General features: G+C 34.6%; 1 protein-coding gene across 1 annotated transcript; it reads left to right on the top strand.

Moving 5' to 3' along the window:
- The first annotated feature begins 5239 nt into the window (after positions 1–5239).
- LOC110030606 lies at positions 5240–16508 on the top strand. The gene is made up of 10 exons (XM_020733391.1): positions 5240–5419; positions 13280–14042; positions 14121–14270; positions 14353–14955; positions 15034–15135; positions 15211–15308; positions 15398–15485; positions 15586–15678; positions 15764–15973; positions 16067–16508. The coding sequence occupies exons 2-10, from the start codon at positions 13299–13301 to the stop codon at positions 16298–16300; spliced, it is 2322 nt and encodes a 773-aa protein (XP_020589050.1). The 5' UTR covers positions 5240–5419; positions 13280–13298; the 3' UTR covers positions 16301–16508.
- Positions 16509–17358: the final 850 nt, after the last annotated feature.

Here is a 17358-nt window from a genome sequence, read left to right as displayed (position 1 = left end):
TTGAACAAAGGCAAAGCTTCCTATGGAATTCCATTTAAAAATTCTTTTACCATCCAACTATTAAATCTAAGAAATTATAAGCCTCTATGATAATTGTCTTGCACAACTCAATTTAATATTTCTTTCACTTGTTAGCATTCATTTGGATTTCTTCAATATTTAACACATGACCTAGAAATGCAATACTTCTCTGCCAAAATTAATACTTTAAAATTTTTGCTATTAATTAATTTTTCATTAATAATTTAAATTTTCTCTCAAATGTTTAAAATAATTTTTATCATTTTTGGAGTATTACAAAATATAATCAATGAATATAATCACAAACTAATTAATATATGGCTTTAAAATCTAATTAATCAAATTCATAAAAGTTGGGTGTATTTATCAATTCAAATGGCATTACTAAACCCTTTATAATAATCATGTCTAGTCTTAAAAAATATTTTTAATTATAATTGCTTCCTTAAGTTTGATTTGAGGATATACTACTTATAAATCAATTTTAGTGAACATAGTTGCACTTTTCAACTATGTAAATAAATCATAAATTCTAGATAATGAATGTTTTTTTAATCATCCTATTATTTGATTGTCTATAATCAATGCTCATTCTTATAAATCAATTTTTTTTTATCAATTAAAATATTGGTGCACTTAAGAGTAAATTACTTGTTTCTATGGGGGGCTTATCTTTCAATTTTTATAATCCTTTTAGAGCAATTCAATAAGAACATTTAAATGTTGCAAATATCTATTGTTGCAAATCAATTTCAAATTTATTTTTTTCTTTCAAGAGGTAATATGAATAGTTTTTTTCTAAAAATATATCCAAATATTCTATTATAGAGGAGGTATATCTTAATTTTCTTTTCAAACTCATTTTTAACACTTCAATTTTTGCCAAAATTATTTAATTTTCCACTTTTCATCCTTTTAATCTCATTTAACCTCTATTTTGGCTTAGATCTAGGATTTATTAAATTTAAAGTTTTTTTTTTAATTTAGAAGTTTTATGAGATTTAGGGTCCGTTTAGGGCGGTGGTGTGGTGGCGGTGCGCCACCGCACCACAATTTTGTTTAAGTAAACTATATTTTGACAGTTTTTTTCAAAAAGTTGTCATTGAAATTTGTGTTTCCCCACCGGTCCTTGCTAGGTGCGGTGATAACTTTCTGTTTGCGGTTTAACTTTTTCAGGAAAAAAATATAATAGACACCTCAACTTTTTTAATATCAAATTATTTTTTAACAGCTTCAAAAACTACTTTTTAATTAGCTCCTCACCTCTGCGCTTCCTATTTGGATGAGAGTTTTGGATAGAAAAGATGGAAGTGAGAGAAGAAAGGGATTTGGTTATTTGTTATATTTAGGAAAATTTATAAGGTTAATTTTGGAATTAATTTAATAGATAGTATTAATTATAAATGATTTAATTTATTAACTAATCATTCATATGCTTAATTAGGTTTATAAATTCAGAATCAATGATTAATTAAATATTATGTTACATTAATTATAATTTAATAAGTGTAATTATGATTGCCAAAAAGTTACTATTAATGATGATAGTTAATGAATTAAAATATTAGCTTAATTAATTTAAATTTATTTACTTAAATTTGACAAAATATAATTTATTTTCTTATTGCTTCACCCCACACTATTATTTAATAATCAATTGGAATGTTACAACAACAACAACAACAAAGCCTTAATCCACTACTTGGGGTCGGCTACATGAATCCTTTTTCTCCATTGCGCCTTATTTAGTGTCATAATTTCGTTTAGTTCTAGTAAATTAAGATCATCTTTTTATACAATAAGCCCAAGTCTTCCTAGATCTACCTCTGTCCTTCTTAACACAAGTCGAATCTAAAACATCTACTCTCCTAATTGGATCATCAGATGGTTGACGTTTAATGTGACAAAACCATCTAAGACGACTTTTTCTAATTTTGCCTGTCACAGGAGCTACACCAACCCTATCACGAATATATTAATTTTGCATTTTGTCTCTAAGTGTAAAGCCACTCATCCACCTAATCATTATCATCTCGACAACACTTATTATTATGCTTCTCTTTTAAAGGCCAACATTCACATCCATTCAAAAGGCCTGAAGCATTCCTCCACTTCAACCAACCAATTTGAATTCTACTATTAACATCCCCATCTATATCACCATCGCTTTGAACAACAGACCTAAGATATCTAAATCGTTCACACCTTTTAATAATTTGATCACCCAAAGTTACACTTCTGTCACTAGAGCTGCTACTACTAAAATTACATTCCATGTATTCAGTTTTAGTTCCACTTAAATGAAGGCCTTTAGACTCCAATGTAAACCTCCATAATTCATGTTTTTCCTGGGCTTTTTCTCTCGTTTTATCCACGAGAAGGATATCATCAGCAAAAAGCCTACACGGGTGCATCCTCCTGTAGATGTCCAGTAAGACCATCCATAACTAAAGCAAAAAGATACGGGCTTAAATCCGATCCCTGATGTAATCCAACATAAATAAGAAAATATTTGGTCAATCCTCTTTCAGTTTGAACACAAGTAACAGCTCTAGTGTTCATATCTTTAATGACTTGAATATAAGTCATATCAACACCTTTCTTCTCAAGAACTCCCCAAAGGATATCTTTTGGAAACTTATCGTAAGCTTTTTCTAAATCAATAAAAATCAAATGTAGATTCTCCTTATTATCTCTGAAATTTTCCATCAAACCTCTCAATAAATGTATAGCTTCCATAATAGACCTGCCCGACATAAATCCAAATTGATTATGAGAAATCTATGTAATGTGTCTTGACCTATGTTCAATTACCCTCTACCATAATTTTAAAGTATGAAATATCAACTTAATTCCTCTATAATTTGCACAATCTTGTGCATCCCCTTTTATTCTTAAAAATGGGGATCAAAATACTCTTCCTCCACTCCTCAGGCATTTTTTAGTTTTTAAAATAATATTAAAGAGTTTAGTAAGCCAAGAAACTCTCAATCTCCTAAATATTTTCACACTTTAATTGGGATATCATCAGGTCCTACAGACTTTCCACCCTTGGTTTTCTTTAAAGCCTCCTCAACTTCTTTTTTACTAATGCGACAGTAAAAATGAAACGTTTTATTAGTATTCACGATATTAAGATCACTAAGGTCGATCGTATTTTCAGAAACTTCATTAAAAATTTTATCAAAATAACTCACCCAACTATGTTGAATATCTTTTTCTAAGAAAAGTACTTTTTGATTTTTCATCTTTAATACACTTTACTTGAGTTAAATCTTTACTTTTCTTCTCTCTTTGTTTAGCTAGCTTATACATATATTTTTCACCATCCTTAGTATCTAATATATTATAAAGATCATTAAACGCAAAATTTTTAGCGTCATAGATTGTTCTTTTAGACTCTCTGATCGCTGCTTGATATTTTTCCCAGTTCTCTAAGCTTTTACATTTAAACCAATTTTTATAACATAACTTCTTATATTTTATCTTTTCTTGCACATTATTATTTCACCACCAACTATTTTTATTTATAAAACATTTTTCTTTTGATTCTCCAAGCATAACTTTTGCTACTTATTTGATATTGTTTGTTACTTTATTCCACATAGCATTTGTTTCTTCATGAACATCCCAAATTTTGAAATCTTAAATTTTACTCATAAAAATAATTTTATAAAATAATTTTATTTGTAAATTTTATTTGTATCTTTTAGGTTCCACCATCTAATTCTACGATGATGAGTCATTCTTTATTTTATAACTCTTCATCCTAAAATCTAGAACTAATAAACGATGTTGGGTACTTAAATTCTCATTTGGAATGACCTTACAATCTCTACAATCTCGGCGATATCTTCTTCTCATAAGAAAATAAACAATTTGTGTTTTATTAGATCCACTCTTATAAGAAATAAGATGCTCATCTCTTTTCTTGAATAAAATATTAATAAAATCTAAAATAGCTCTACGTTCTTCATTAGTTACTCGAAAACCGTAGTCACCATGAGTATATTTGAAGTCTTCTACCACTCTACCGACATGTCCATTTAAATCTCCTCCAATAAAAAATCTTTCTTCAAGAGGTATCATTTGTATTAAGTCTTCTAAGTCATTCCAAAGTTTATATTTAGACCCTGTATCTAAACCTACTTGAGGAGCATAAGCACTTATAATATTAAAAATCTTAGTATCAATGATAATTTTAAGGGCTATAATTTTATCACCAACTCTATTAATTTTTACAACATTATCTTTCAAACTCTTATCAATAATTACACCTACACCATTTTTAGTGTGACTCTTACCATAATACCAAAGTTTAAAACCTAAATTATCAATATTCTTAGCATTTTCTCCAACTCATTTAGTTTCTTGAATACATAATATATTAATTTTTATATTAATTTTTCTATGAATCAGAATATCAACTAATTCCATTAATTTACCATTGAGAGTACTTATAGTACAAGATTCATTCCTAATATTAGTTTCATTAGTTTCATGAACTAACTTATTTGCCCGCATTCTTCCGTGATGTAGGAACTCTTGCTTATTTGACACTACACCCGGGCGCCAATTTAGTGGCCCTTGCACACTTTTTACTATATTCAGGCTATACTGTGCGTTACTTCTAGGGGACGCCCAATCACTTACAAATCAATTGGAATGTTATCATGAGCTAAATATGGTCTAATTAATTTAGTAAATCTGGCATAGTCTAAATCGCCACTAGAGAATATACTTACACTCTGAAATAAATGATAAAAATTATTTCAGTTAAATCAAATTTAATATTTATCATTTCAAATATTTTTTGAGATTTAACTTGTACATGATAATTTGAAGTAGTGTTGTTAATGATCCGATTTCGAGCCAAATTGGGGTTGGCTCAAAATCACCTCAAAAAAATTTCTACCCAGGACTTTGGGTCGTAGCTCGACTCATTTATTTCAAGTCCCCATCTAACCCAAAATTTGAATCAATTTTTGAAATTTAAATCCATAATATATGATAAAATATTGAGTCTTGAGTTCGAACATAAGCTAGGACCTCACAATAAACACGAACCTAATATAGGGCCATTTGGTAATTCCTTTTTAATAGGTTTTACGCTGAATTTAGTTTATGGATTTAGGATAAATGGAGTAAATCAAATTTTATTAAATTCAGATTTGGTAAGTTCGGATTTTCATAATTACTTATAAATCTAGTTAAAATCCTGCTGCTCCAGAAAGTAGATCCATTCCTACTGCTTAGCTCTGCTTCTCACTGATCACACTCCTGGTCCCTCGCCTTTCCTGTTTAGGGAGACGGCGCAGTGAAGTCGTTGGGAATGGAGAACCAGAGAAGCGTTGCGAGACTTCGTTCGCGATCGACTGCAGGGAAAGGAAAATAGCTGGTAAGTTTTCAATTTTTGTCCCGAAAATTTGACTGGTGAGATATTGAAGTTTCGTTGCATCAGTTTTACTCTGACATTTGAAAGATTAATAATACTCTGCTATCCATTTGACTGCGAGGTTTTGGATTCAGTGCTAGTAATTCATTGAAACTTATGATCTTAGGACTAAGTGGCGGAAACTAGGAATAAGGTTTGCCCTATGGTTAATGACTCCTTTTTCCCTTTCCTATTCTTAATGAGTTGTTCTTGTGCTTATGGTTCGTTAATCATTTACTTGTTATTTCCTTGAGCAACTGAAGTTGAGGCAATCTAGTCAACTCATCTAATGATTGTGGGAACGGTTATGGGACATTGGAATGATTGGGTTCTAAAAAGAAATTTTTTTCTCAGGGACTGGTGAACTGAATACTATTTCCTGATACTTATCAGAAGCAAGATTCTCATCTTCAAAGTGTATAGAGTTAGCTGGTTCAGCACCACCTTCTTGAGATACATGATACCCCTGTAGTTTAAATTAGAAGTTTACAATTCTCAAGTTAGTAATTGAGCAGAAAGGACCTCATCTTATCTAATTGAAGTAGGTTTTGTGAAATTCCCTGCTTTTGTAATTAAAGGGTCATATATTTTGTGATTAGTGGAGTCCAAAATAACTTTTGGGCTTAGATGTTTGGACTCAGGTGGGGGCCCTTGCAAACTTGGATTGAACACTTGCTTATCTCAGCCATTCTTCACTCAGTGGAGTCACATGTGGCCTTGCACACCCATTTATTCTTCATGGTTGAGACATTGCAAAAAACAATAAAAATAAAAGAAAAAAAAAAAAAAACAGAGGGTCGAAATGTGATCAGATATGTACCTCCTTATATTTTGAGTTACTCGATTGTAGTTTGGAATATTAGTGATAAATGGCTTGACACTTTGCCCACTAAGGTAAGCCCATTTTATTTAGGGAAGTTTTTGAAAGGGATGGGGTTATGATTTGGCCCACCACTTTGAATCATACGTTGGGATTGGGTAAGGACTGGGTATCACCGCCCCCAACTTTTGGAGATGGTGCAATATAAGAAGATGGCAAAGATATCAAGTTTCTATTGGGAATGGGTTACAACTCCATAATAAGATACGAGCTTAAAACAGATGTTTTCATTCTAATGAGAAGCAATGGTACCTACATTGAGGGTCATTCTGATGTTTATGATGAAGCCAAAAGGAGCTGTGTAGTCTTATGATAAAGAAAAAATAATGATGGTTTCCCGATTTTGTTTGACATCATGAATGGCCCAAATGTCACTTCTTATATATAAGATTGCACAAGCGAACAATTTGATATGGCTTGTCCTAGCTTGGTGGTTTGGCCAGTTTAATTCATTCTTCTCTTTTTTGCCCTATTTTGTGCATTTTAAAGTTTGTATAACTTTGGATGTGATTTGTCCTAGTCTATAATATTCTTTTGAGCCATTAAATTGCCTTTATTATGTGATGTTTACTCCAATTTAAAATCATCTCCCATAATATTTTTTTTAACGAGAAATTTGCTAATTTGGGTTTAGTATTTGAAAAATCTTAAAAAAATTGAAAATAAATATATAGAAGTAAAACTTTGATCTTTAAAGGAAGATTTGGATTTTTGTGAGATGTAATTTTCTTTATGAATATATTTGTATGTTTCATGTCATTATTTTCTGTGTGGTCAATTAGGCATTCATCTAGACAAGTAGTGGCTGTCATTGCAATCCCGAGACAGCAGTAATTTCTATTGCAGAAAATAACTTATCCGGGGAAAAAAACAAAAACTGCTATGCCAAACTGTAGTGGGTCATATATTCCACTAGCAGCTAACTAATCAAGTATCTAAGTTATTATGCAGTTATTGTAATCTAACATTTATTAGGAATATTAGTCTCTAATAAATTAAAAGGCAAATTGGTGCATCCTGGTTTGAACCAAAGACCTAGATTAGAGGTATCTGATTGCAGCTTAAACTTGGCTCTGACCAGGCTCAAATTTGTCCTTGTCAATGAAGAATGATTTGACCAGGTCGATTGTAACTCGATAGTCTTATATATATTCAATTTTAGACCTCAATGGATTCCTCTTCCAAGTTGAATGTGTGGAGCACATTAAATCAGTCTTCAGTAATATTATATGTAATTTGGTAGGTCTGTTATGAAGGGTCAAAGCTATGTCTTGCTCAAATATGTGATTTACAGCTTAGTTTTATTGGTTTGTTTTTTTCAAAGTAAAGAGAAAAAAAAATCATGATATGGATGGCATTCCATGACAACTATGTGATATATTCCCACTTGTGGCATAGGGATGACTCTTAAAATGTCTGCAGCTCTGATGCAACGAGATGCAACTTGTCCTTTACTAGTTACCACTATTATATTAGTTAATTTTGCTTTTAGTATTATTAAATGGCTGTTTAGTGAATATATGTTTGTATTAGGTGAAATGACTTTTCTACCATGTGGTAGTGGTGAAAAGGAGACAGGTTCTCCGGTATATGACAGCTTTTCCTTTTTGATAGAAAGAAAATTCTCTTTTCTGGTTTTCCTTGGTTCTTCTTCTTCCTCCTTTTTCTAGGTTCCTGCACCAGTTGGTATCAGAGCCTAATGGGAGACGGAAGCCAAAATACCAGTCGTGAAGACGATTGTAATTGGAAGGATTTGTGCAATGCTCACTCCCATCTTGAACAACTTTGATGCACTTAATTCCATTTTCACTAAGTTCATGGACGAGGTGAGCACCGAGCTACGCGCAATCAGGATCATCGAAATTTTTCCACCGGCGAGCATGGCAACCATACCTGCTCTTAGAGATGCCATTGTGTTAACTCGAGACCCTAGGCGATCTCAAAGACAAGAGTTAATCGGCCGTAATGAAAATCCTTTGTTTGACGAGGACCAATGTCTTTGCCGGTGTGTAATCATTCCTGACTCTGATTCATAGGCTGAAATCCCCACTTGGGAGTCCAACTACAAACCTCGCCATTCCGAAGGTCAAAATGTTGGAGATTATAAGGTGAAAATTGACATACCCTTATTTGACGGTCATTTGCACATAGAAGATTACTTAGATTGAGAGCAATTGCTCAAGTCCTTTTTCGACTACAAGTTAAGTATGTTTCTTGTAAACTCAAAGGGGGAGCTGCGCTTGGTGGGTTCAATTAACTCATTTCGGCAGGAAAGAAGGCCGGAGTTGTATAAGTAGTTGGACAAAGTTGTGGCAGCTGATGAGAAGCCATTTCCTACCATCCGATTATGAACAAATGTTATATTTACAATATCAAAAATGCACTCAAGGAAACCACAACACTAGTGAATACACTGAGGAGTTTTATAGATTGAGTGCCTGTAATTGTCTGAATAAAATAGATCAATAGTTAGTGGAGAGATACATTGACTGTCTCAAAGAACCTATTCAAGGAAAATTAGAGATGAACACTATTTGGTCAGTATCCCAGTCTGTTAACATTGCTTATAAAGCTGAATTGCAAATTTGTCGAGCTTCAAAACTTACACTTGAAAGCGACCCATGGGGGATCAACCCACTGATCAGCAAAGAATTTCAATTTCCAATGCAAAGGTGAACTCCCTTCAAGTCCAAAAGTCTCCAAATCAGCTAGCTGTGAAAGAAGAGGGACAATTTAAGCCAAACACTATCAAAGACAACATTTACAACAAGCCATAGCCGTCCAAATACTTATGTTGCTTTCAGCTGGGGTATCGTTCCAATGACTGTCCTAACCGCCGACAAGCTCAACTGATGGAAGGCGAACAAGAGTTGGATGATAGCTCTCCTACATTACCGCCGATTGATGATTGTGAAGATCTTGTAGCAGATGACGGCGAATTCTTATCTTGTATCTTGGAAAAGATTTTTGTTGGCTCCTAAACAAATTAATACATCTCAACGACATCGAATTATCCACACTAGATGCATTGTTATGGGAAAAGTTTGTGATCTACTTATCAACAGTGGACGCACGTAGAATATAGTGTCACAAAAGATAGTTAAAGCCATGTTATTAAAAACCACCAAACGCCCAAATCCATATAAACTTGGTTGGGTAAAGAAAGACACGGAACTGACAGTGACTGATTCATGTCAAGCCTCATTCTCCATAGAAAGGTAATATAAATGTGAAGTTGTATGCGATGTTATAGACATGGATGTATGTCATATCATATTTGGTAGGCCTTGGCAATACGACACCGGGGCTTGGTATGATAGGAGAAGTAATGCATAAATGTTTGAATGACAACGTAAAAGAATCAGGCTGTTGCTAGACAGCTCTTTTGCATCGCAGCATAGAGCCGTAGGGCTGTCAAAAAAGCTTGTTGTTCGCGAACAGTTCGTGTTCGGTTCGTCAATGAGTTCGTAAATGAGACGAACGAGACGAACGTGAACAATTTTTTTTTTCGTTCAGTTAGTTAAACGAACAAAACACGAACAGTGATGCGTTCATTCATGTTCAAATCTTTATTGTTCAAAATATAAAATAATTTAAAATAATTATATATAAAAATTTTATGATATTTAAAAATTAAATTTCATAAATTATAATATATAATAAATTAATAATAGTAATATATTAATATACTATATTAGTAATATATTAATATAGATATTATGTATTTATATAATATAAGTTGTATAATTAATATAATATATTATTTATATATATTAATATTAGGGATGTCAAACTGGCTCGTCGTTCGCGAACAAATCGTGTTCGGCTCATTCGTTAAGAAACAAACACGAACAGTGACTTCACGAGCAATTTCGAACACGAGCTTATTTCAAACAAACTAAATTTCAAACGAACCGAACACGAATACTAGCTCTATTCGTTCGTGTTCGGTTCGTTTACACCCCTTGATGGAGGGTCACCTCTAGCAGTTAGGTCAGTTTTTATCTCCATTTCTGGTTCCCAGTTCATTGTACAAAGCATGTAGCTGAAACTGTAGCTATTGATGACCTTAATCCACCAAAGGAAGTCCAGAATTTACTACAACAATTTGCTGATGTTATGCCTGCTGATTCGCCGAGACAACTGCCTCCAATCCGATCAATTCAACACCAAATTGATCTGATTCTAGGAGCAACCTTACCCAACCTTCGCTACTACTGAATGAGCCCAAAAGAACAAGGCCGACTAAAAGAAATCATTGAAGAACTCTTGAGCAAGGAGTAATTCGCCATAGCCTCAGCTCGTGCGCGGTATTAGTCTTACTAGTCCCTGAAAAGGATGGAAGTTGGCGAATGTGTGTAGACAATTGAACTATAAACAAAATCACCATAAAATATTGTTTTCCTATGCCAGGATTTGAGGATTTGCTAGACTGATTTGCTGGCGCATTCGTTTTCTCCAAGCTGGACTTAAAAAGTGGGTACCATCAAATCCGTATTTGTGAATGTGATGAATGGAAAACAACCTTCAAAACCAAAGAAGGGCTATATGAATGGTTTGTTATGCCGTTCAGGTTATGTAACTCACCAAGAAAATTTTTGTGACTCATCAGTGAATTCCTCAAATCTTTTCTTGATAAATTTTGCATCGTTTATTTTGACAATATCTTAGTTTTCAGCTATTTGTTATCGGATCATCTGGAGCACTTGACTGCTATACTATCAGTTCTACGTGAGCAAAAGTTATATTTTAACAAGCCCAAGTGTGAATTTGCTAGTTCGAGCATGCATTTTATAGGGTTCATTATTGATAATTTAGATGTCCATATTGACCTACGGAAGGTTGAAGCCATCAAGTCGTGGCCTCCTCCATCTACTGTTTCAGAGATTCAATGTTTTCATGGTTTCGCCAATTTCTATTGACTATTCATAAGAGGTTTTAGCACAATTATGGGACCAATCACAGTGCCCTCATACAAAAAAAATTTACCGGGGGGCTGGAGCAACAAAGAAACTGTGAAACTATCAAAAACAACTTGTGTGTAGCCCTTGTATTAAGCATTCCCGAATTTCAATAACAATTCCAAGTTGATGTTGATGCCCCCACAATTGGGATTGGTTCAGTTTTGTCGCAGGAAGGAAAACCCATGGAATTCTTTAGCGAGAAGCTGAGTCCGCCACGTCAAAGTTGGTTCACATATGAACAGGAATTATATGTTGCATAAGAGCACTAAAACAATGGGAGAACTATCTTCTTCACCAAGAATTCATTTTGTATAGTGATTATCGGTCTCTAAGAAACTTTGAATCGAATGCACATGTGATGGATCGTTTTTTTTTTGCAAAAAATTAGTTTCGTTCTAATTCATAAATCTGGAGGGACTAACAAAGTTGCTGATGCTTTGAGAGACAAGCTAACCTTCTCTTGTCCCTGCAAACTAGCATCATTGGTGTGGAATCTATCAGATGATTCAGATTTTGCTGAACCGTGGAACAAATGCAATTCAATCCGGCCAATTTTAGATTATTCTCTCCAAAAGGGATATTTATTTAAAGGAAATTAGCTATGTATACCAAATGCCTCACTGAGAATGCGGCTAATTCAAGAACTCAATGTTGGTGGTCTAGCAGCTCACGTTGGAAGAGATAAAACCTTATCATTGTTGCAAGCTCGCTTCTTTTGGCCTAAGCTTAGACGGGATGTATCGAGGTATGTGGAACGTTGTCATAAATGCCAAAATTTCAAGAGATCCTCACAAAACACCAGTTTGTACAACTTGTTACCAATTTCGGATTTAATTTGGGAAGATTTAAGTCTTGACTTTGTTTTGGGGCTACCGAAAACAAAGCATGGGATGGATGCTGTGGTGGTGGTGGTTGTAGATTGTTTTTCCAAAATGTCACTTTTTATAGCTTGCAAGAGAACATTTGACGCAATTAATGTGACAAGAGTCTTTTTCAAGGACAGTTCGATTGCATGGTATACGTCGAAGCTTGACCTCCGACCGTGATGTCAAATTCGTAAGCCATTTTTGGAGAGAACTTTCGAAGCAATTTCAGACCAATCTCAAGTTGAGTTATGCTTATCATCCACAAACCAAAGGCCAGAGAAGATCACCAACCGAACATTTGCAAATATGATTTAGATGTCTATCGAGCGAACAACCAAAGAGATGGGATAAAAACTTTAAGTTGAGCTAAATTTTCCTATAATTCAATGGTGAACCGTTCCACGGGTCGGGCTCCATTTGACATTGTTTATACTGAAACTCCCAACCATATGGTTGATTTGGCTATTATGCTAAAACCAAAAAATAAAGTTACTAGTCAATTAGCAGCCAACTTCACTACCGTGCTTCAAGATGTTCGCCGGAAGCTTACCGCTAGAGCCGCAAAGTACAAGTCGCAAGTTGATGAACACTGCAAGCATAAATAATTTAATGTCGGAGATTTGGTTATGGTTCATCTACGCGAAGAGCACTTTCCAGTCGGCACTTATTCTAAATTGGAACCAAGGAAATTTGAGGCTTTTCCTATCTCTGCTAAAATAAATGATATTGCCTATGCTATTCAGCTAACAGCTGAACTCGACATCTTCCCAATTCTTAATAGCTGATATCTATGCCTATCATTCTCCTGATGATAGCCAAACACAAGTTCTTTAACTTTAAACGAGTTCCTCGGAGGTGGAGAACAACTTATGTAGCGGGATGCAACTTATCCTTTACTAGTTACCACTATTATATTAATTAATTCTGCTTTTAGTTTTATTAAATGGCTATTTAGTGAATATATCTTTGCATTTGGTGTCATGACTTTTCTACCCGGCAGTAGTGGAGAAAAATAGACAGGCTCTCCGTATGTAATAGCTTGTACTTTTTGATAGAAAGAAAATTTTCTTTTCTGATTTTCCTTGGTTCTTCTTCTTCTTCTTCCTTTTTGCAGGTTCCTGCACCAAGCTCCTATGGCCCAACGGAGGAAGAATGTTGTGGATCACGTTTCCTGTGGGAATGCAGTGGATAAAACAGATGCTGTGCGGGAGGATGAGGAACTTCCTCTCTTAGAATCTAGATGTCTTTTGGCAAGTTTTGGAAAGAAAATACGAAATTGGCAAATTAATAATCGTGAATGGGCATTACTAAGAAGAACTCCATTTGGAAAGCTAATTAAAGACATTTTAAAACTTGATATGAATATGGAAATAGTAGATGCTTTGTTGGGTTTTTGGGACGAGGGGCATTGCGGTTTTTTAATTGGCGGGGTCATAATTCCTTTCACTGTGGATGACATAGCTCTGATTACTGGTCTTCCTAACCGAGGCCAAAATGTAGTGAGGCAGAAACGGGCTCTGTCGCTTGATCCTGAATTTAGTAGGATATATTTGACCAAGAACATTATTCGGAGAAGGCTGGATAATATTCTCAGAAACAGAAACGATCATAACCCTGAGACTGACAAACGTTTTGTTCAGCAAATGATTCTTTTCCTATGGGTTTCTGTGTTGTTCCCTTCTGGGAGTGGAGTTGTGCCTAGATATATGGCTTATTATGTGAAGGATCTGGATTCAATTGGAAGCTATAATTGGGCCGAAGCACTTCATTCATTCCTTGTAAAAGAAATCAATGCAAAGTCCAAGGTTGTGAAGGAACGAAATGAAGGAAAGGAGGTGGCAGTCGGATGCATGAACGGTCTATCCTTCACAATCACTGTAACTAACCAATCAAACCATTCTATTATTTCTATAATTTGCTTGTTAAATTAGGCGAGTCTGACATTTATTTTTAAGGTATGGTTTTTTGAGCATGTTGATTTTGGTGAGGATGCAAGGCCTTCTAATCCAGAAACAAGACCAAGAATGCTCAAGTGGGCAAAAAGATGCAAATTCTGGCGGAGAAAACGTTTTCTAGATAGACTTAGAGACACGGCGGAGGACAAGGTGGAATTTAACTTCAGTTCTACTTATATTTCACTTTATTTATTTTCCCTGTTCCTTGAAAAGGCTTTCATCCATCCTATAGGTTTGCTATCGGCTTCTCCCTAAAAATGATGAGTTTGAACTCATATCCCTGAATAGTTTGGAGCAGATTCAATCTGAAATTGGATGTTCTGATGGTGCAGTGAGGGATGATCCATCTTTGGTTGCAGGCCTTGAAGCAGTGGATTCTGACATCAGAGCTGGATACGAGGGAATGGAGCATAGAGGTACTGATGCTGGGAAAAAAAAGCAGCAAAAAAAAGTGGAAAAAAAATGCTCTTCTGAGATAGCGAGTCTTACACAACTTGTTCTTAAACAAATCGCACGAATTTCTGTTTTGGAGAGGAAGATTGTGAATCTAGAAACTCTAGCTGTATCAAAGGGATGGGAAATAGAGGGGATGAATGATAAGATTAATGGGAAGGTTGGTGAAAAAGTTGACCTTAGTGCAACCCTTCTCAAGCCATGCATTGAAGGAGATACAGTGGAATTTCCAACGCTTAATAGCATTGCAAGGAGTGAAAAGCAAATATGCCAGCAACATGGAAAAAGGAAGATGCTGAAATCAAACATTGGAAGGGAGCATCTCATGATCAAGAGGAGAAGGGAAATTACAGTAGAGAAAGCTTCCATTCCTAGCGTGGAAGTAAGTACACTTTCTTTTTGTGGTTATTTCTATTCATCCTGTTCCATATCTTATAACTTGTGTCTATGGATGGAGTAGAGTTTGGCAAGAATCGAGAGGACGGACACTAATATGCAGAGGGGCACTAATATGCCGGTCAATCTTGACGACTACGCAAGCCCGATGGAGAAGATGGTTCAAGTTTGTATCATATTTGTATATTTTTACTCTGAAAGGCATTGCTAACATTTCAAGGACATTTTTTACTGATCGTAGGAGGCAAGAGTTGCATCTCTGAATTACGTTGGCCGTGAACTTCTGACGGAGAATGTTAGAAATTATCTTGATGCATTTTGCATAAAACCTATGCAGAGGTTTAGTAAGCCAGTTTTTCAGCTAAGACTTTGTATAAGTTTTGGTGCTGTAAGTACTTAGCTTATTATCAGCTTCATTACTGTTTTAGAGATGACATAGTGTTCTTTGATTGGAACATCTGTATTCGAAGACATTCAATGCTGGAGTATCTCCAAGGAGGATATACCAGTGAAGAGGTTACCACTTACCATATATGAATTTGAACATTTTATGGATTCTTCTTTATTCTGTGATTATCTGATACATTTTTTTCTTTTTTTGGTTGATTAAATGTAGATTATAGATGCATATGCCCTTATGTTATATGAAGGGGCTAAAATGTCCGAGAATAAGTTTGCGAGTTTTTTGTACGTGCCACCTATGTTTTTGGTATGTGATAACTAGTGGGTCATAGGAAATCTAAATAAATGTTCATTATACTTTGAAGCATGCTGACTGTTTATTATATTTGCAGGGACTTTATCGCAACAAACTTGGTAGCTATAAGACATTTTTGAATGCTTTTGACGAGAAATCCCTCGAGAAAGCCAAGTTATTATTATTGCCATGCCATATCTCAACTGCCAACCATTGGTTACTACTTGTTTGCAACATGAAGTTGAAGAAATGGATTGGTTATGACTCCTTGTATGATGCAAGACACAGAGAGGCGGCGAAAGAGCAGGCATGTAATTTTTTTTTTCTCAAGCAGTATTGCTTATTATAATGCACCAAATACATGAAAATAGCTTAATAAATGTTTCTTCTTTTTTTGCAGACTTTGCTTCTAGCGGAGTATCTGCATGAAGATCATGGGTTGGATATTAGATCTTGGAGTCTCGAATACAGGAGGATTTATCCCCAGCAAGAACCCGGCACACTTGACTGCGGCATCTTTGTGATGAAGTTTATCGAAAGCATTGTTAGTGTTCCTATGTTGATTAATTTCAGAGGTTCTGATATGCAGTTTTTCCGACCTCAAATTGCTTACCAAATTCTTCATCACTGTTAGCTATATATATATATATATATATATCAAACGCTTCTATGTTGCAGCTGTATTTATTAATCTACTTTGTTAAAAGCTGGCAATGCTTTGCCTTTCATTGGGTTGGGGTGGGGTGCGTTAGCAGTTATGCATATGTTGTTCGTACATAAAGCTACATGCATCATCTGCACCTGAACTTTTCTTATAAGAGATTGTTCCCACCATGTTATGTTGCAGCTCTCTCTCTCTCTCTCTCTCTCTCTCTCTCTCTCTCTCGTGCGGGGAATTTACATATGTACCACACAATAGGTTTACATATCAACACCTAAAGTTTGATATTTATATTTATAACACCTCGTTGTCATAAATCTATGTATAAAACAGCGCCTTTAACTTCAAAAAAAATTGGTTAAGGGATATTTATGATGTGATGTTAAAGATTTGAGTGTTATGAATGTAAAAATTAAAGTTAGGTGTTCGATACAATACATAGGAATTGTGTGGTAAGTATGTAAATTCCTCACCTTTTTTTCTAGCAGATACTATTCTGAAGTGCCCTTTTTCAACATCGACTTCAGGTCGTCTAGTTCTGATGTTTTTAATGGAGGGACTAGTTCTGACGACATCTTTTTATGACTGAGTGCTGATGTATAATCCATTAATGGTTGGGGATGGTTATTATAAAAAAAAATGGTGGAACAAATCACGAGTAATTTTTTTTTTGTCATTGATTCGATTTTGTATTTCTGTCAAGTCATAAAAGGGGAGTTTATGTGCAGGCCACCCCACATAAATTTTCAAATCTAATTAAAATTTGATATTTATATATATAATAATTTAGTCTCAGTTTTGCTGAAAGTTTTGCATCAACGATTCGCTTTATTGGATCTCAATACAAAGCCGTGGATTCTCACTTCAACTCTTTTCATATTTTTCAGTCATTTTTTTAATAAATCTCACTTGTTTTTCAATTGCATCTTATCTTATTTTCTTTCTTACTTCTTGAACTTTTTCATTATATTTGTCAGTTCTCTTTGTTAAAATAAATGGTTAGCCTATTTCTCAATTCCATTTATTTAAGG

Source organism: Phalaenopsis equestris, unplaced genomic scaffold (genome assembly GCF_001263595.1).
Source record: "Phalaenopsis equestris unplaced genomic scaffold, ASM126359v1 Scaffold000741, whole genome shotgun sequence".
NCBI classification, from domain to species: Eukaryota; Viridiplantae; Streptophyta; class Magnoliopsida; order Asparagales; family Orchidaceae; genus Phalaenopsis; species Phalaenopsis equestris.
This window is presented reverse-complemented; position numbering and strand designations above follow the sequence as displayed.

What these genes read in the sequence shown, in the direction of transcription:
- LOC110030606 (XM_020733391.1), top strand. Translation starts at nt 13,299, where the DNA reads ATGGCCCAACGGAGGAAGAATGTTGTGGATCACGTTTCCTGTGGGAAT. An exon ending in CTTCCATTCCTAGCGTGGAA is followed by an intron (nt 14,956 to 15,033) that starts GTAAGTACACTT and finishes TGGATGGAGTAG; the next exon opens with AGTTTGGCAAGAATCGAGAG. An exon ending in TGCATAAAACCTATGCAGAG is followed by an intron (nt 15,309 to 15,397) that starts GTTTAGTAAGCC and finishes TTACTGTTTTAG; the next exon opens with AGATGACATAGTGTTCTTTG.